This window comes from Stigmatopora nigra, chromosome 21 (genome assembly GCF_051989575.1).
Source record: "Stigmatopora nigra isolate UIUO_SnigA chromosome 21, RoL_Snig_1.1, whole genome shotgun sequence".
NCBI lineage: Eukaryota > Metazoa > Chordata > Actinopteri > Syngnathiformes > Syngnathidae > Stigmatopora > Stigmatopora nigra.
Window position 1 is genome coordinate 6832794 of NC_135528.1, and position 20098 is coordinate 6852891.

The 20098-nt window shown below is 45.0% G+C and overlaps 5 protein-coding genes across 5 annotated transcripts; 2 read left to right on the forward strand and 3 right to left on the reverse strand.

Annotated features, from left to right (window-relative positions):
* Positions 1-10: 10 nt before the first annotated feature.
* Positions 11-5453, reverse strand: sema4ab (sema domain, immunoglobulin domain (Ig), transmembrane domain (TM) and short cytoplasmic domain, (semaphorin) 4Ab). The gene is made up of 14 exons (XM_077743348.1): positions 5176-5453; positions 4134-4343; positions 3888-4048; positions 3769-3828; positions 3580-3678; positions 3230-3323; positions 2981-3103; positions 2777-2904; positions 2514-2695; positions 2271-2415; positions 2021-2210; positions 1828-1943; positions 1468-1720; positions 11-1408 (listed from the first exon to the last, which is right to left on the reverse strand). Exons 2-14 carry the CDS (start codon positions 4213-4215, stop codon positions 774-776), a joined length of 2268 nt encoding a protein of 755 aa, XP_077599474.1. The 5' UTR covers positions 4216-4343; positions 5176-5453; the 3' UTR covers positions 11-773.
* Positions 5454-6369: 916 nt separating this feature from the next.
* Positions 6370-9129, reverse strand: s100v2 (S100 calcium binding protein V2). Its single transcript, XM_077743351.1, has 3 exons — positions 8957-9129; positions 7231-7362; positions 6370-7139 (listed from the first exon to the last, which is right to left on the reverse strand). Exons 1-3 carry the CDS (start codon positions 8963-8965, stop codon positions 6966-6968), a joined length of 315 nt encoding a protein of 104 aa, XP_077599477.1. The 5' UTR covers positions 8966-9129; the 3' UTR covers positions 6370-6965.
* A 530-nt stretch (positions 9130-9659) lies between these two features.
* On the reverse strand, positions 9660-12623 carry LOC144214726 (THAP domain-containing protein 7-like). Its single transcript, XM_077743349.1, has 5 exons — positions 12464-12623; positions 11748-11827; positions 11513-11650; positions 11234-11329; positions 9660-11098 (listed from the first exon to the last, which is right to left on the reverse strand). Exons 2-5 carry the CDS (start codon positions 11825-11827, stop codon positions 10243-10245), a joined length of 1170 nt encoding a protein of 389 aa, XP_077599475.1. The 5' UTR covers positions 12464-12623; the 3' UTR covers positions 9660-10242.
* Positions 12624-13047: 424 nt separating this feature from the next.
* Positions 13048-17345, forward strand: LOC144214916 (protein TMEPAI-like). Its single transcript, XM_077743653.1, has 3 exons — positions 13048-13416; positions 16092-16243; positions 16466-17345. The coding sequence occupies exons 1-3, from the start codon at positions 13233-13235 to the stop codon at positions 16877-16879; spliced, it is 750 nt and encodes a 249-aa protein (XP_077599779.1). The 5' UTR covers positions 13048-13232; the 3' UTR covers positions 16880-17345.
* Positions 17346-17761: 416 nt separating this feature from the next.
* Positions 17762-19665, forward strand: ssr2 (signal sequence receptor, beta). The gene is made up of 6 exons (XM_077743452.1): positions 17762-17839; positions 18405-18565; positions 18680-18778; positions 18966-19074; positions 19163-19240; positions 19304-19665. Exons 2-6 carry the CDS (start codon positions 18405-18407, stop codon positions 19412-19414), a joined length of 558 nt encoding a protein of 185 aa, XP_077599578.1. The 5' UTR covers positions 17762-17839; the 3' UTR covers positions 19415-19665.
* Positions 19666-20098: the final 433 nt, after the last annotated feature.

The following is a 20098-nucleotide window of genomic DNA, read 5'->3' on the forward strand; positions in this document are numbered from 1 at the left end:
ATCTAAAGACAGTGGTAGTGCCTTGAGTATGTCCCTCCCCAGATGAGTAAAAACAACACATTTGGTCCCGTTTTTTTCTCCCGTGGAGAATTCAAAGTGGTCACTAAGCACGTTACTTACGTAGTACCATGTTCACATTTAACATTCAAAAAAAGTGGCACCAGTACTTTGACGGTCACATTATTACAGGGTGCAAGAGTTGTCGTGTAGCCAAGGCACGCACGTTTAGGAACAGCAATTCCGTAACACGCCACACTTTTTGGTAGAAAATCGTACAAAAGTTCACCTGGTGAGAAAAAGTGTGCAAACAGTGATTTTCTACAAACTATTCAATCTTTTCTTCTTTTTTTTGTTGTTGTACAAAGTGAAGTACTGGACAGGGAGCAGTCGCCTGGCATGGAATGCTAACGGATAGCATTCCATATAGTGGAAACAAATTTAAAATGACAAAGGAGTATTTGGGCCACGCTCAAGTATTCATCAAAAAATTGTGGTTAAACGCCTGGGAAAAAAAGATGGTCTCGCAAAAAAACGGATAGCATAACACTAACATTTGGGGAATATTTCTGCCACCTGCAAAAAAAAAAAAGTTAGCAGTATGACCAATTTTGTTTGAAATGTATTAAATTATGAATAGAACATTTTTTTCTTTTACGACGACACCAACCAACTTAGCGTGGCCTAAAACCTCCTGGTCGTCTTTCCCTACTGTTGCACTTGGACACGTGGTCCGGAGCGGCTGGCGGGGTCCCGTGGTAAGTGCGCCTCCTCGCTCAGATGGGCGTGTTGGGCAAGTGGCCGTTGGAGGCGGCGAGTGGCGGCCCCCCGTTGGATAGGCCGTTGCGCTTGGCCGGCGGCGGGCTCCCCTGTAGTCCGTCGTCCGAATGGGCCGGCTGCGGCGCCGTGCGCCCGTGCCATCGCCGTTTGATGGCGTGGAGGAGGACGGCGAGGAGCGCGGCCAGGCAGAGCACCAAGAGCGCCGACACCACCGCCAGCTCCTTGAGGTAAGACGGGCTCACCCCATTCTGGAGAGCGGCCCCCTCTTCCGGCGACGCTTTCACCATCCACAGCGTGAAGTTGCGCCCAAGCTGGCCGCCGGGACCGCGCGTGGACTCGGGAGGCGGCTTGGGTTCGGGCTCGGGTGGGGGCCCGCTCCTCTGCTTGACGTGGTAGACCGCCATGGTCTGGCGGAAGCCGTTTTCGGCAGACAGGCAGAGATAGTGGCCCAGGGTGGCGGGCGTGGCCACGAAGCTCAGGCCGCCGTCGTCCAGGTGCAGGTAGAGGTCCGGGGACAGGCGGCTGTTGGGGCGCTCCCACGACTGGCGGGAGAGGCGCGAGGCGGCCGGACAGGCCAGGCGCACCACCTGGTGCAGCGACACCGACACCGGCTCGCCCGCCGGACACGGAGCTGGCGAACACACCACAGGTTAAGCGACAGCGCCTCGTTTGTTTGAGTATGGAGCTCACCGGCAGGCAGGCTGTCGGGTCCCAAACGAGCCCGGTGCGCGAAGGTGACGCTCTGGCAGGCCTTCTCCACGTTGCCTCCCTCCACGTCCTGGGCCAGGTGGGCGCCGGCCACGCCCACGCAGGCCCGTCGGGCGGCGTCCCACCCGCAGAAGGGGTCCCGGGCGAGGACGCACTGAGCGCAGGTCCAGTAGAAGGAGCAGTTGGCCGTGGGGAGACGGAGCACTCCCTCCGACGTGCCCACGTAGAGCAGACCCTTAAAAAAAAAAAAAAAGAGGGATTTTTTTTGTTGGTAAATTCATAAAAATGAAGAAATAATGCACAGTATATTGTCTATTTAATAATGTAGCATTGTTTTGGTACCTTAGGTACGGACAGCTTGAGGCTCTTGACACGCTGTGGTTTTAGAAACACCTGCACCTCCTCCACCACGTGCGCCCCGCTCTTCAGCAGCACCGCTTTGTGAAGGTACCCCGATTCTAAAAAAAGAGCGCGGGGAAATGCGGGTGAGAGGGCTGACGCGCCACCCAGGCCATGCGGCAGTGGGAGGGCTCACCCGTCAGGAGAAAGAGGACCACGTGAGGGACGCCGTCGGCCGCCCAGACCCGCTGGACGGCCAGGTGGCTGTAGCGGCGCTCGGCGGACACCAGCGTGGGCCAACCTTCCGCCGGACGCACGCTCTCGTCCGCCAGGAAGTTCTCCTTGACGAAGCGCAAGGCGTTGTCCGACGCGTTGTGCAGGCCACACTGAAGGAGATAAAAGTCACATTATTTGAAGCGGTTACTTTTACATGCTGAAACATTTACCTCCCCCGGGTTGGTCACCCTCTCTTGAACCCGTGTGCTCCACTGAAGCGTGTCGCGGTTGAGGACCTTGTAGGAGCCCGAGAAGGCCGACTTGATGTCGGAAAAGCGGAAGGAGCACACGGCCGCCAGTCCCGAGTTGACCGACCTGCGTTCGAAGTGCAAACTAAATCAGCCACGCCCACTACACACAACGACGCCGTCCATAAGGAGGATGATGTGACGACTTGACAAGGTATTACCAACCACTGGGATGTGAAGATGCCGTAGAAAAGCGTGTCGTCCGCCGTCCCGCCCTCGGCCGGTGGCAAGCTGTCAATGTCCTGGATGACGTTGTATGGCAGCTCGCCGTCCGCCTGGCAGAGCAGCTGCGCTTTGGCAAAGGTGGTCCAGCGCCGTTGAAGCGTCCTCTGGCCTCCCACGTCACTCTACGTCAAGAACGCACCGAGCTGAACTCGCATTCATTGCTGGTCACATCGGCGGAAAAGTACACGAGCGACGGTCGCTACCGTGCAGACTTGGGAGACGCGCGAGACCACAAACTTGTCGATGAAGTCGTACTCTTGGCCCACTTCGCTGAAGAAAAAGTAGATCTTTCCCTCCTCCTGGATGAAGGTGGAGCCAATGAAGGTGGGATCTGCGTGGAGAGCGATAGGCGTTTTGACGGGGGACCACAAAGAAAGCGGCGAGCGAACCCTGCGACCCGTGCTGACCTTCCAGCCATCCCAGCGTGTCGTCCAATTTCAGGTCCACGCGTGAGCCTTCGCTCAGGTGGCGAGAAATGAGTGGCCAGTTTCCCCGGTAGTCCGCCACGGTGCCCGTGTACAGCTCTCCGTCTGAGGAACAGCCAAAAAAGAGCCGGTCATAAAAAGAGCCGGTCAAAAAAAGAGCCGGACAAAAAAAGAGCTGATCAAAAAAAGAGCCGGACGAAAAAGAGCCGGTCAAAAAAGAACAACTCTTACCTACGATGATAGCAGTGTTACGCTGGTAGGGGTCATAAGGGCAGCGACCTCGTCCCTCGTCAGGCTTCGGGCTGGCCTCTAATGTCTCGGCGTTCTTTTAATGTGCAAAAAATGTGTGTGTGTGCGGGGGGGGGGGGGGGGGGGGTGGCAACCAAAAGAAGCAGTACATTAAAAAAAGAATTCTGTCAATGATATCCATTTGTGTGATGCATATTGAAATATATGGTAAAACAAGGTGGTTTCCAGTGCAAGTGTATTTTCTATTTGTTTGGACTTGCACCGTCATTCGGGTTTGGATTGACGTCATAGCCCAAGGACTCCCTGGATTTATAGACTGAGGACAAACTCACAATATAGATACACCGCGGGCTAAAGGCGAATGTTCCACAGGCGTAGATGTGAGTGGCGTTCAGGAACAACAGCACGCGGATGAAATTAGGACAGTCCGTCTAGAAAAAATATGTATACACATTTATATTTGGGATTTGAAAGAAAAAAGCAATCATCAAAATAATTGTAATACAAAAGAAGGTACTTGCCAACATCTTTCCTTTCATGGAACATTGCTCCAGATCTTTTTCCGAAGGCCTCCAGTCCAGCTGCGAGAGCAGAGCGTGCCGTTGTAGCAAACAAACCAGTGTTGGCCTCCGACTTCTACCTTGTTCCTCAAAACCATGGCGTCCTCGCCGCTGACGTCCAGCGCCAGCACGCCGTCGCGGCCTCCCACGTAGAGGGTGTTGTCGCCGTCGGCGAGGAGCAGGGTGGTGGTGTTGCCCACGTCGGCGCTGCCGAAGCGGGTGACGCGTCTCCCGGGACTTCCTGCCCATAAAAACGGGATATATAAAATAACTGGAAGAAGATTTAATGACATCCCTACATATCATTTTAAAATGTCTGAACCCACCCATGGGAAAGGAGACCCTGGGTGTCAGCGTGGTGGCGGACGAGAAGAGAAAGCACAGCAGAGTCATCACGACGGGCGCCATCGCGACGGGATGTTGTGAAGCGTGGACGGTCGAGGAATGGAGGGTCAGGGTGACGCCGTTAGCGAGGGCGGTGAGCCTCGCCGAGACCACATCCTCTGGTTGCTAGGTCCTAGCATCGCTCACACAAGCTGAGGGGGGACAGATGGATTAGAAAGTGGCATTATTTTCCAAGTGTAAATAGTTTGGGATCAGGGGAACAGAGTTAAGACAATTAAGTTTTTTCTTCTTCTGGTTATTACAGTCTATTTATTACAGGTGTAAAATCCCAAATGAATGCCATATTGGACCGCATTTTAAACAGCAGGGATGGAAACCTGCTCTATTTCTCGAATGTTCTGCACACCCCTTATTAAATTAAACCAAATTAAACCAGCCTCAACAATTATTCTATTTATCTATATTAGCTTAGAGTCCCTAATTAGCATCGTACATCATTTATATTAAATTTCGTATTGTTTTTTTTCCTCGAATTGTATTATTATTGTTCATTTTAATCAGCGTCTATCAACTCAAATAAGCATTTACTTGAAACCAAAACATGCAAACATGTAAAACAGCATATTGAAATGGACCATAGTGTACTTAGGATGATTAAAATGATCAGTTTTTGAAAAGAAAAGCGTACTATTTGACACGTTTTTATGACACGCACTTACCTTTGACGCTGGCTACATGCTTACTAGCTAGCTTACAAGCTAACACCTCATTACCGAACCGGTGTGAACTCGCCTTGTTTTACAAACAATTCCTTCAAAATTCGCGTTAATTCCATTGGAAATATGACACTTTACCTTAGCATGACCCTGCATTATTCGCATTTTTTCGTCCATTAGCTCACTTTCGTGTCGAAACAAGTCAATTCTTTGTGTGCGCAACAGATTTAAAGCCCTAGCTAAAACGAGGTGTAACTACTAGGTGTATTAAAAGCAATAACACAATTGAATTAGTAATTATTCTTACATGTGGGTTATGTCTCTCGGGAAAACTCGACGCTGGAATGGCCCACGAGACGAACGTGTGTCGGCGTGGAAAACGCTGACCGTGGAGCGTGAGGGGTTGACGGGGGTAACGGGGGATAATGGTGGGGGTCTCCACTATGTCAACAAACAGCCTTCTCCTCCCACCAAATTCAAGCGATTTACGACCTTCTGCAAAACATACTGTAAAATGTCATTTAGTATCCCCCTCAAGTAAAACTGGCTAAAACATCCTTCCATTCTCGAGGGGTTTTCGACAAAAGCTTTATTTAAAAAGAACTTGAAACAGAGAAACAAAAGACACGACTCATAAATGATTAAAGGTACAGAAAATAAAAGTCTTCAACCTAAATATGTGTATGTTGAAAGTGTTCCTGCCATGGACAGTTATGGACGTCCAATTGGTCTGGGGGGGGGGGGGACTCCCTATTGGAATGAATTGGATTTAGTGTAACTACCGTTGGTCTTCTATTTGCATAAATATTTGCATACATTTTCCCCCTACAATAGCAGCTACCATGATAAAAGTCTACATTTGGAAATTTACCATCCGTGCAAATAAATACAATTCTGCAAATTGAAGACATAGCGTGCAAAATACGGCACAGCCGCTAAGCATTAAAGACTGGAGTGAGTTCAGAAAATCATAATATCTGCCTTGAAAATATTTTATATTTTCTTTTTTGGGGGGAAATAAAAGGCAACGGGAAATGAGAATTTAATCATAGATTAATATGCCAGCACAGGGTTCAATCAATAGAAAAGTTGATTTAACATCCAATTCCCTACCTTTGGAGACATTTTGTAAAAGTACCTGTTGAGTAGATTTCCTCGATTTTCCCACATAAAACACGGACTGGTCCCACCTCAGTGCAGACTTTTCTCCTCCCAGATTCAAATTCAATCTTGCATTTAAACCATAGCAGGTTTCCCTTGATTTAAAAGCAGGGAAAGGAAGAGAAGGGGGCTGTAAAATGGCTAATCAGAAGTAAAGCAGATTGGACGGGATTAGCGGGGTGACCTGAAAACAGCCACGTGGTAAAAATCCGGGTAAAACCACCTCCCGCCCCAACAAACATGGATGACCCAGCATCGGCCATGTCTGTGCGTGCATCTTAATTATTTCAACGCATTGTGGCTATTACAAAATTATTTCAAATGTAATAAAAACAAAGCCTTGGTGCACAAGGAGTGAATTTATTCAAACATTATTTCACAAACTAGTTCTAGTCATGGCTGATCTCATCCAACTTCCAATCAAAACACACGTAAAAAGTCAACAAAACCCTTTTGGACGACACCCGACGATACATGGACAGAAAAAAAGGAAAAAAAAGGAAGGCGGGTTAATGATTAGAGCAGGTTTGATCTTTTGTACCTATTCAATTTTCTGGTATATGACAAGGAATATTTGTTTTGATATTATTTTGGTTAAGAGCACCGGCAATCCCATTTTGCTGGTGGAAGACGGTTAGTTCATTATTTAAAAAATATATATATATTTTTTGCACCATGGTTTGGTTTGGAATGATTTTTTTGTATGACATAATGTATATAGGAAATGTTAAAACCTGCCATATAGAGAAGTTAGTGTCTAAAAATGGAATGCCTTGCACGTGGGCAGTGTTTTTAATTTTTATTATTGGACTCTGCCCGACGACTATTGACGATGTTTTCTACATTTTTGTAGGTTTTGGTGGGGGGAGTGTAACCTGGCAAGTGGTTGACTGGCGGAAGGGGAGGAGCTTGTTCACAGGAGGAGGAGGAGCTTGTTCACAGGAGGGCGCAACTGCACGAGGTGCCCTTTCCGCCGCCGCCGAGGATGCCGTGCTGGGAGGAGGCCAGGTTCTGGATTAACTTCCAGAAGTGGGAGAAGGAGATGCCCTCGCCGTCTGCCACGCCCATTTTACGCATGATCTCGCCCAGGCCTTGCTCCGTGTTGAAGCCCTGCGAGGAAAAGTGCAAAAGAGCTATTGGTCCCTTGCCAAAAACCTCTATTATATTTGAAGAGAGACGCTGGAGATGATCTTGGTCTTACCTTGGCCAGGTTGGGTAGCTGAGAGGAAAGAAGTCCCTTGAACTCGTCCAACTTTAGCGTGGGGCCGTTGTCGGCCGAGGCCGAGTGAAACTGGGTGACCAGCGTGTTGATGGCGCCCTCCAAGTCTGAGTACTGGACAAGACAAGAAGAAAGAAAAAATCTTATTTTTAAGCAACATTCTCAGTTTCCTCTCACTATATTCTATTTTTTTTTTTAGGTCTTCGGGTGCAAGTTTTGTTTCTAATTCCAGCAAAAAAAGTGTCCTTGGATCAAGGTGTCTTTTTAGCTATCAAAAAAGTACATCTTGTCTAATGTCACGCGAGTTTAGCGTCGTAGGGGAGTGACTTTTCACAAAGCTACTCTCCCACTATTTCATTCATGGTGAGTCACATGGCTTTTAAACCACAAATATTCAACTGGGCGTCCATTTTGCAACCCAAAAAAAGCACAATACAGTGAACTATAGCAGCTAAAAAAAATCGATATAAAACCTACTTTTCACCATCACGTCATTCATATATCCCTCCGCCCACTTGTATTGTACATACATTTAAAAAAAACTCCCTAAAATGTTCATAAATCAAATTAGGATGAGAATTTGCAGGGTTTTGTTAAACAATGCCTCTCATGTTTGTTCATTCCTTCCCTCTGACACAAGTCACATGCAACATGACCACGAGTTAGCGTTCTCTTCATTTAAAAAAAAAAGAAAGAAAGAAATATATATATATATAGCAACAAGTAGTTATTCCACGCATGTGGGCAGGCAGCTTTGCAAGACACACAAAGCGACGACACCACGCCCTTCTTAAACCAATGGCAAGCCGCTGCAAGCCTTTCTTCACCTTTGCACTTGACGTCCTTATTTTTTTAGCTAAATTGAAACAGTACAAGCTAGCTTAACTTCAACTTTAAGCTGTTTTAAGGGATCTTATTGCCAACCAAACTGAATATTTCTGTTTACCATGTAGCTCTAATCAAAGCAAATATCATTTTTTCTATTCCCAATTTCTGACACTTTAAGGTGGAGCTTTAAAATTCAGTATACTGGTATAATAACAGCAAATGTATTAAATTCTATCTAATTATTACTGGAAACGTTTCATTTTTTTATTACTTCATGCAACATACATCCTTTCTTGGGTCATTTTCTAGCTCAAATAATAATGATTAAAAAAGGTAGGCTCGACATAACCCACTTTGCTCACAATCATTCAAATAAGACCTAAAAACAATATTTATGTTCAAATAATTCACATTTTTTGGCTATTGTTCTAATAAATTGCTCCTGGTGGTCGAGGAGAAGCGAGCCCATTTTTCCCCCTATAAATCATCTCAATTTTTAAACACGTGACGTCATATTGTTTTAATTAAAAACGAATTAATAGCGCGCATGCGCAGTTGGACATTTGGAAAAAGTTCTTCATACATTTTAGGGCGGGGCCGCTTGCAAATCTCACTCCGTTCCTTCTGCCTCAGGAACGAAAAGACGACTCAAAAGAACAAAAAGACAGCCCAAAAGGAACTTTTTCTTCCATGAAACGACTTAAAAGTAACTTTTCATGGTCTCCTTTTGTCTACTTTAGACGTCGAAACTTTAAAACAGCCAAACAAGCGACTCGTTTTATCAATATTTACAGATGGGGAATAAAAAAAATTAATAAAAAACAACTTATGATTAGGAATGCGTGCCGATTTGGTGGTATAAGTTGTGTCGGTGACTTACCTGAGGCATGTCGAGTCTTGGTTCGAATGTGGCAACTTCTGGTCCTGCGTGTCTATCCACTCCTTTCAATGTGTGTGTATGCGCATGTGTATGTGTGTGTGTGGTGATCTGAGTTTTTGTCAGCAACTGGCAGTCGTCCCGGATCCTCCCTTCTTCCCTTCACCGCTAAAGACAAGAGGAAAGGGGGAGAAAAAGCAGGAAGAAGCTGTAAAAAAAGGAAGCAAATGCGCCATAATGTGACACCATCACACTGTGTTTGTGTTGCCGTTGTGATGCTTGGGTGTGTACAATTTTGTAAAGAATAAGTCTGTCATGTTGCCAGATTCTCTTTCCAGTTCACATCTGGAACGTTTTAGGACGGGTTTGTTGCCATTTTTTTTCTCTTCTATTTGACAAGGCTCCATTTTGAGATGCCTTGCATTGATTTGATTCAACTTTAAAAAGATTGGAAGATTTTTTTTTTTAAAGTTTTTGCTTTTTGGTAGAAGTTGAGGGGACGTCTTCTGCTGTCAATGGGGCCAGAGAGTTATTATACGCAAAAATCTTTTTAAATAACAAATATAGAATGGAATGTCATTCATTAGCAACAAACTGTCTTAACATATTTTTACAGGAATTTAAAAAAATAAATAAAACTGTAACATTACCTAAAAAGGCACCAAAAGTGACCCAGAAATGATCCAAAACAGAGTCAAATGATCAGTTGTGTTTGACGTCTATGGCCGTCAATGTATAATACAAAATAATGTAATTTTTTAAAAAGGCCCTGAAACATCACAAATTAGCATCAAAAGTCATCAAGGGGTTAAAAGTCGTTTTGAAATCAGTCATTAAAAGAAAAAAAGAGAGGGAAGGAGGAAACAGGCCAAACCACATTCCATCTATCTGCTTTTATGTGAGAGGGCCGTTGGAGGGGGTGGGGGTGAGCGGGTGAGGGTGATCGTGAGGGTGAGGCTGAGGAGGGGGCTGCTCCACATTTTGCTTCAAATTCACCACAGGAATTTATCTAAAAAGAAGAAAAAAATGGCAGCAGATGGCGAGGATTTATTTCCAAATGAAGTCCTTGAGGGTGTGTCTTGTTCAACATGATCTACACACTGAGGGGGTCATCCAAAACAAACTCCCACCCACTCAAATATGACAAGCCACGCCCGATGAGCGCATTGTTTTGGGATGATAAACTACAGTTTGTATTGGCGTGCAAAAGAATGAATTTATGGGCTAAGATAGTCCTTCAAAATCATTAGAGTTTATTTGATTGTATTTTTTGGTGAAAATGAGACTTGTCAGCTAGCATACTCGTGGCTGAGCTGCAGGTGAAAGCCCTCCAGGTGTTCTTTCAGTTTCTCCCTCACGTCTTCGCTCGGGTCTTCCGGCGAGGTGGCGTCACGTGGGGGACACCGCCGACCAGCGCCGGGATCTCCCGCGTTCTCGGAGGAGGATTCCGTCGCGTCCTCCGCGGTGAGATGGTTCTGCAGCCGGTTTTCCAGGGGAACCAATATAAAGCGCTCCTCGTCTTGGCCCTTTACCCACAGGAGGGAATCGCAAGATTTCGCCTCACGTGACTCGTCAAGAGCGTCGGGCAAACGTGGTGGACCTCGGAAGGCCCGTGGAGAATTTAGCCAACGGGACTTCTTAGAGTGGCGTTTCTCAGCTGACGGGTCGGCCATTTTGTCCATTTCTGGCGTCCCGCGCCCTCGCCCGCACATACGGCAGTATTTATTGGCCGCGGCGGGACCGTCGTCCTCGGAGTCGCCCTCGCTGGCTGGCGTCTTCAGCCGTCTGTCGCGTAGCCTCAGCAGGGTGCCTCGTAGTCGGTTTTCACGGCGACGGGCGGCGTGCAGCTGCCGCAGGGTCTTCTCCAAGTAGTCCACGGCCTGGTCGTAGCGCCTCCTCCACAGCAGGGGGCAGAGTAGGGCGTAGCTGTGCTCCTTGGGCAGGTAGAAGCCCGGGCGCGGAGGGAGACGCCGCATGTAACGCGAAGGGGAGATGGAGCCATTTGAAGATGCGAGAAAGGGAGGTTTTCTTGCAGACGAGATCTGTTCTCCATTTTCTGCCGTTTCATGGGAGAATCCGGGTTGCTCCAGCTCAACCTCAGTTGGAGTTGGATTTGTTTGGCACTTGTGCTCGTCTGAAGATTTCCTATTTTGATTTTTTTTAAATGATAAATAATCGATACGGTCATTAAGACAAATGAGAGGGATTATTCGTTAGTATGTACCTCAAAAGTACTTTTTTTTAACGATATGAAAAGCCACTTTTTTTTTTAAATCTCACCCGCTTTGTTGCTTTGGGATGTCTCCAAGCCACTTTTTTGGCGAGGAGGAATCAAACACCGTTGGAAAGGCATCTTCTTTCAGTCTCCTGATGCCACTACAAGACCAAAAAAAAAGCAGGATGTACGTAAACGTAGCTTCTCCATTTTAATAGCTTACTATCAAGCCCATTTAAGAAAAGGCTAATAACTGTAAAGCAGTTTAAATGACAGATTTGTCGCTTCTAAAAACAAGCTCAATTATTTCTGTGAATTGACTGATTGTTCCACTCAAAACTGACCTGCAACTGGTCAACTCAAAGCTTTCCGGCTTAAAGTGTCTGGAGCAAAAGTAGACAAAATCAGTCTGAGGGTCCCAGAAATCAGAACGGTGGGAGTTGCTGATCCAGAGGTTCCGACGAGAGGCTTCTTTGGGCAACCTGGGACATTAAACAAATCATGGTCTAAATTGTTAATCTCAGCTATGCAGAACAGCAAAAAAAACTTGTTTTCAAGTCAACAATGCTTTATTATTACTTGTGGAATGTGATTCCAGCATGGCGAGTCTCACGGTTGTCACGAGATTTGCAGCCGCCAGCAGAACAATGTCGAGGCATCTAAAATAAACGCAAGCTGACCATACGTTTTCTTGTTTTGTCAAAGCTTTTACCATTTTTCAAAAAAAATGTAAACAAATTAAACTACAACCTCGTTAAAAAAAACAGCATGCCTTTTAGAAATTGTATTGAAATTAGTTATACAAACAATAACATTTTCGTTACAAATCCTCATCAATTATAGGTTAAGGAGTACAAAAATAAATTTAAAGAAAATAAATGGCTAAAAACATAAACATGAGTTGACACGATTAAAATAGCACCGGAAAGTAAACAAAACGTGGCTTCCTGTCGTGCATGCAATGAATTAATGTTCAATGCTAATTCTACAACATGACATAATGCTAACGAGGCCTCGGTTTTATTGAACTGTAATGTTCGTAGAAAGTACAAAAAACAGTTAATAGAGGTGAACGTTTGCTATTCCGCACCGCGTAGGACTAGCTAACTTTCCCCTGCTAATTTGGGTGAGGGCAAACAACTAGCACAATAGACGGCGCAAAGCCATTACGCAAACACACCACGAATGCCACTAAACAACCCACATATCTATTTTCCCATCACACATAAACAGGACTAATGATTAATATTTTAGCGGGTTATTTTAAAACTATTTTCCTGCGCCGAATAGCCGACCTTAGGAAGATGGCTGCTATCTTCTTCTTTCACCTTTTTCCTGGTTTGGATGAATGACGTCACTTTTTCCCCCACATAACTTTATTGCAACGGAAAGGAAAACATACGGATCATTTGTTTGTGTTGACATCAATTTCTTTACTCCCAATCTTACTGAAACCTTATATTACGTGAAAAGCAATGTTGTGCACGCGCACACACAAACACGTCTCCAAAAGTTGATACCCCTAAGATAAAATAACTCAATATGACTTAAATCTCCTAATATAACACAAAGAGCAGTTTTATGCTCACACAGACTTAAATTGAAGCCAGTGAAGTCAAACGACTTCCGGTATGCGTTTCAGAACATAGGCAACAAAATGACTTTAATCTTTATTATCATAATATTACGATTTAGTTTTCCGAACATTACAATGTATGAGTTGTAATTTCCCACGGCACACCTGACCATGTCTAACCGCACATTGGTGGGGGAAACACCGGTCTGGAGGATGCGTCTAGCCGGCCCTCCCCTTCCTTCATTGTCCCCCATCCAGTCCTCCCCCACGGAGTCAAGGGAAGGGGAAGGGGAAGGGGAAGGGGGGCGGGGGCTGTAAATCACAAGGCATCGCAGTTGCTCAGACGCGGATGCAAAGCAGCGGAGAGGAGAGCACATCTTTTTCCTTCTTCTTCTTCTTCTTCTTTTTTTTTATCTATGGCAATCTCAGTGGAGTCCAAATGAGGATCCGAGCTCCTCCGGGAGCCGCGGTCATGTAGCCGCGACTGCATGCAGAGACTCCGGGTTCGAGCTCGGGCTCGGGCTGTCGGCGTCGGGAATTCGCATCACCGGCGGCGGCGTCCCGGTGGCCGTCTCATGCGAAACCCAGCGGCCCATTTGCGAAGCTCCAGCCCCGCACAGTCCAATGGTTATTGCTCTTGCACAGGACCCCAGCCACAGGGCATGGATATATGTAAGTCATTTTGCATTATTTTTTCTTGAATAATCCCATAAATACATCTCATAATTAGATTTCCTTTGACATGTATGTTCACAATATGATTTTTTTAGCAGTCTGCAGGTGTGACCAAGCCTTATCATAGCACTTATTCCTGTCATATGCGTTTAGAAATATGTCCATTTTGTCCTTACATGAAGGGAGAATACTTTATTTTTAATTTGCTTTTGCTTTTTTTGCAGCAGACGTTGTTTTGCTTTCGGTTAGCCGCATGGTGCATTACCCAAATAAGCTAAACTCAGCTTTTTCATGGAAGAGTTGGTCACTTTATTAGGTACCCCTGCATAAAACCCACACTACACCAATTCATCATAAAATATCGATGTATATTTTTTTTAAATTGACATTTGCACTGGCTCATTGGACGGCTTGCAGAGGGTCTTATTAATCACTGTTTAACTATATGGGGATAAATTAATATATAATAGGTTCTGCTAAGGAAATTCTTCCTGTATGTAAATGTCATTTTAATCATTCATAGAACAAACACGATATAAAAGAACTAAACTTCTCCATTTTTACTGGCCACTGTGGTAATTAGCTCCTAAAAAATATGATAAAATAGCATATTTGCGCTCTATGTATTCACCGTTGTATAGAAATACAATAAAAGCAGGCAAAATGGACCACAATATATTCACATTTTAACCTGGGTGAGCAGTTTTACACAAATACATATTGTATACAGTACATATATATTTCTATACTGCATAGGTTTGCTGTTATTAATGATGCTCGATCTAGGTTAAGGAGTAAGGAGTCTTCTGGATGTTCTGACAGATTTTTAGCATGATTAAAATATGAATCTGAAGCATGCTTAGCGGCACCCATTGGCCACTTTTGTTGTGACTGGCCTCGGTGGGAACGAGAGGCGATGGGGGTAAAAGCAAACAAAAAAAAAAACACACTTCCAGATTGATTTGCGATGCACCAGACTCCTCATTATAGCCGGCTGTCTGTCTGGGGGTCGCTCCTCCTCGGGGGGAGGGGGAAGGGGGGTGAAGGAGGGGAGCTAGGCGGGGGTCAAGGGTGAAAGGTGAAGGTCTGTCAGCCGGGGTCTCCGTCTCGCTCTTTGTCTTCTTCCTTTCGCTCTTTGTTTGCGAGATGTTTGGCTTTTTACTTTTCAACGCTTCCAGATAGACTTTCCCAAATTATTTTAACGCACAACATTTGGGATTCCAAAGGGTTATCGGGGTACACGCTAAATTAGTAAGAAGTCAAAATGTGTTATGAATAAGGGCCCACTTTATCTCAAATACAGGAAATGTTGTGTATTGCATCTTTATTCTTTTATTACCTCCCGTTTATTATGGTGGTGGAATTGGGTTGATTGCTAGAGTTTTATTGAGTTGTATTCTTTTTTTTAGGATTATATTTAGGTGAGTAGATTTAGAGATGATAAAACCAGTTTTGGATTTGCAGTTAAATGGAAATGCATTCATAATTCCACCATTAGAAATGACAAAAAGCCAGGATTTATCAACTTTTAAAGTCAAAATGAAATATTGAGCACCACTAAACAGTTATTTGACCTAATCTTGTGTCAGAATATATCCCTCCACATTTCTCCTTTCTATTAAACTGCACAAAACAAAAATGTAAACATGGACTCCCATCCATCCACTAAAAAGCAGCGTCGTCGTGTCATCCATTGACGGATTCCGCCAGCCACGCTCTTATTTGCATTGGAAATCCCCGCCTTGAAAAAGCTCATCAGCATGCCGTCTCCAAGTTTATTTAAATCAAGGTCAGATCGGCGAGGTCGGCAAAACGCCGTGGCATTTGCATGCGCCCTTTTTGAATATTAGATTGGGATTAGCTACGTAGCTAATGAGCCAGATGGCGTCTGATCTGCTACGCCCTTCTCCCTTTGACTGGCCCTCCCGTCATTAAACACACTCCATGTGTGTGTGTGTGTATTCTGTCTAGACGCGTCTGGGTAATAAATGGTCCAATAAATGATCCCCGCAACCCAGACCACATGGCTCATCCGGCTGGTACTATCACCCCCTGCTAACAGTTTAGTTTTACAATGCAATCCTTCCCCTTTTTTTTAATGAAGCCAAATGCGTCAAAGGCGCCCGCTACTATTATTACAAATATAACAGTTATCATCTGAGAAAGTAACATGACTGCTTTATGTCGTGTATTACAGTCAAAAGTAAGCTATTTGTCAAGTACAATTCATGTTAAGGTAAATTGCTAATGCTAAGTGTGATGCTATCAAGAGTCAACAATAGGCTGCTTTAAACCAAAATGGAAGAATTTTTGAGTGTCTTTTATACGTAGCTTTTAAGACTTTTTGGTTAGGCGTGCCTCCCAAATTACAAAATGGCTTCAGGGGATGAATTTTTAAAAACAAATGGTTTAAAAATATTACTAACACTAAGGAGCACAGATCACTGATTTGCTGCAGTAGACACTCATGGCATGTTTTAGTAAAAAAAACAAATATTTTCAAAAATGGAACTTTTGTTGACGTCTCCAGAAGAAGAACTTCACGTGGCTGGCGCTCAGAAATGATGCTTATTTTTCTCCATATTTTTCCATCATGGGAAAGTGGCGGCCCAGTTACCATGCCGACCGAGGCGTCACTGCGCTTTCTAACGTGGCTTTTTGCGTGTTCGCAGCTGAACTGGAGCTGGTTCAGATAATACTTATCCTGTTGGCGATGAGCGTCACGGCGGCCGTCATCGTCTGCCTCCTGGTCCACTACCGCCTGCTGGCCCTGTCGTTGCTCGGGAGGCTGGGCCACGCTCGACAACTCCCGCCGTCGCCCGGGGTGAGTCACAAAAAGCTTACTTGACGACCATTCCACTTCCCTTTTAGGATACTTACAGTTATTTTTGGATCATTTCCTATCCATTTATTCTTCCTGTTGACTTTTGGCCGTTTCCTGGTTGGCATTTTAACTCCGCCCCCATTTCCCATATCATGTTGTATTCTATTAGAAATTTGGCGCCGGGCATCCGTCTCATGCTGGATTTTTTTCTCATGTTTTCAGCCGGGTCAAGGCCCGGTGAACCGCTCGGCGCTGGTTTTGGCCCCGCCCCTTCAGCCGTGCTACCGCCTACAGCCCACTCACCCCTACCTGGCGCAGGAGCACGTGGGCCTGCCCCCCATGATCCGCCTCCCCGACCTGGCAGAGAAGGACCCCGGCTTCTACCTGGGACACGCCGAGCTGAAACGCTCCTGCATTTGCGCGCCACCCAACCGCACCGTCTTGGTGGACAATTTCTCGCCCGGCGCGGGCAAAAGGACGCCTCCCCAGAGTCCGCCGCCCTCCTACAGCGTGACCATCGAGGACTCGCCCGGCAAAATGGCCGACCGGGCTCCCAAAAGGTTGCAAACGAGCTGGCGCGCCTACGGAAACACGACCTCCACCCGGGCAGTTCCTCACAACTCTTCAGTCACTTGAAAGACGGGCCGTTTTTCTTGGGGTGTTATCCAATCTTTTATATGTGGTGCTAAAAATCTCGGGTTGTGTTTTGTCTATTTTTGTAAGCTTTTCCATGTATTTCTGCGAGAGGTCGGGATTCCGTGACCCCATAAACATGCAGAATGTAACGGGCTTGGTCATGCAAAAAAAAAAAGAGCTGAAGTTGCACAGAGAACACTTCTGCTTTTAAATTGTTTTTGCTAGCTGCTAAAGTTTGAGCACTTTTTCCCTCGGAGTGGACAAAGCGCGGGAAAATGGAAGAAGCCATGAACAGCCATGTACTCTCCTCGGTGCAATTGACTTTTCAGCTTTCAACTTGATGCTACGACTATAGATGCTGACTTTTGAGAAAAAAACTATCCTCGTCATTGACATTTTTAATGTTATTTAAGAAAGATTTTGTATTTATAAGGTGTAGCAGTTTACAATAAAAGGCTGGAATTGATGGTTTGTCTATTTTTTCCCTCTGGTGGTATTTCTGAGAGTTGGGTATAGATTAAGTTTAAATATTTAAGAAAATACAATCCTATGTGATCAATATTTTTCTTCCTACATAATAACATCTATTAATTACAATGTCAAAAATATTCAGTGTATGGCTCATCTGTTTCGATGCATATCTATAAATATATAATGATGGGGAAACTATATTTGTTTGTGAACCTATTCAAAGGATATAGTTTTATTTATTTTTATTTTAAGGACATTGTTTTGAGTACTATCAAGATTATTTGAAAACATAAACATGAAACGATTTCAAGCTACAGATTTCGTCGATGCAGCAAACCATGACACCTCCAGTCCGCCAGGCGACGCTGTAAAATAGATAGATCACATTATTCACTTGCCGGTACACGTCATGTCAGGGTGTGCTTCATCTTCTACGCATGCGCGTCGCCGACTCCTTCGCTTCTCTGGTGCAAGAAGAAGCTACAGACGGTAACCATCTCTCCTAGCTTTTTCCTATTTTCCTCCTCAAATTACGTTTTTAGATTAACAGTCAAAACTTAGAACCAAGTGCTTTCACACGACCTTAGAAAATTCTTACAATTTGGTAGCACTGTTAGAGTAACTTACTTGTTTTTCTGGCAATTGTCTTTTGTGGTCTAGTCCACGTAAGCGTCTTTGGTATCTGCTCGGATGTCAATGAGATGAACTTTGAACGGAATAGCGCATTAAATACTTGATAGTTTTTAAAAGGAATTGTTGCAAAATTCATCTAAACTTCTTGTTCACTGTATCTTTATTTATTTCTAACCACACTGGTAACATAGGGTATGTCATGGCTGTAACTGTATACTGAATATAATATTCATCGCAAAGAAATATGGTTTCCTTCTACTTTTAAATGTGAACCACCTCCCGTTTTACTGCTTTTGCACTTGTCGCTCTCCCTTTTTTTTACTACATTTGCACTTCCAATGAGATGCTGTTGGACATTTACCCTGCAGAATGATCATTTGTGTCAATGTTTGTGTTATGAACTGTGATGCTGGCCTTCCAGATGATGAAAACGCTGCACGTCTTTTTGGTCCTGGCGCTTTTCGCCCTGGGCTCGGGAGAAGAGGGCGCCCGTTTGCTGGCGTCCAAGTCCCTGCTCAACCGTTATGCCGTCGAAGGACGAGACCTGACCCTGCAATACAATATTTACAACGTGGGCTCCAGGTAGGAACACTTCCCAAAAGCCATTGTGCATTTTTGTATATAAAACCCATTATGTGCTTGTCAGTTCTAGTCTGTTTTATATATTTTTAATAAAAACAATGTTTTCTCCCGCAGCGCCGCTCTCGAGGTGGAGCTATCGGACGATTCGTTCCCTCCAGAGGACTTTGGGATCGTCTCGGGAATGCTGAACGTCAAATGGGACAGGATTGCACCGTATCCTTTTGAGTTGAATGTAAATTTAGGGGTTTGTGGTTCACGCTAGAGGAGAAAACTGTATTTTTGTACTGAATTTTTGCCCAACACATCTTTTCGTCAAAGAGCAATCATCCATCGCAGTTATTTGGGCAGCTTACGTTTTTCTTTGCAAATGCTGTTTACCTTAATTTGAGGGGACGTTCAGAGCCAGCAACGTGTCCCACACCGTGGTGCTTCGCCCCCTGAAGGCCGGCTACTTTAACTTCACCTCGGCTTCGGTCAGCTATTTGGCTCAGGAGGGCGGGCAAGTTGTGGTAAGTTTTTGTTGTTGTTGTCAAATCCCTTTTATTGCTGGGGAAAAAAAATCTGTTGCGTTAACAAAGGCTTTTGTCTACTTAATAGGTGGGCTACACCAGCGCCCCCGGTCAAGGAGGCATCCTGGCTCAGCGGGAGTTCGACCGCCGCTTTTCCCCGCATTATGTAAGCTACACATTTTCCCCTTCATCACTTCTCTATGCTCACCTGTCCAATTCTCCTCACTAGCTGGACTGGGCCGCTTTTGGCGTGATGACCCTCCCTTCCATCGGAATCCCGCTCCTGCTCTGGTACTCCAGCAAGAAGAAGTACGACCCACCCAAGTCTAAAAAGAACTAAATAGGACCTTTTTTTAAAGTCATTCAGACTGCAAGGGTCTATAAAGGGTTACGCGGGGCCAGGGGAAGCTTAATAACCCATATTGGGGGGTTGAAAGGTGTGTCCGTGATTAAAAGTTTGCAGGAAGATGTCAACAACAGGCTCTTTTCATGAGAACAATTACAGTGGCAATTACTGTTTGTAGCTCTAACAAACTGTTTTTAAGTTGTGAGACTTAAATATCAATAAAAACAAGTTTTTTTTTTACAAAACCTGATTTAGATTGTTTTTGTTTCCTCCCTGGTGTGAACCGTTTATTATTGATATTTTACATTCAGTCATTTAACTGGCTGCAATCATTTTGACAGCGAGAGAATTGGTGGCTACTTCCTGTTTTATTTTGAATGCGCCAACCCCACTTCATTATTTTACGCGCCAGACCACGAATGACGCGTTCGAGGTAACTATTTCGGAATGCAATGGGACTGAACCGCCAGCTGATTTCCGATGCCAACATTGTATTTGATTATGAGTCGGAGGTTCCGTGAACGCCTCCTTGCCAGGGAGTAGTGGCAACCCGAAAACTCCGGTCCTTCGCCATGTTTACTCGGACATGACACACACGACGCCCGCAAGCAAGAGTGCTCTCCGCCTTCCCCCTGTAACTCCCTCCCGTCTTACGTTGTCCTCCCCGCCGCGGTGAGC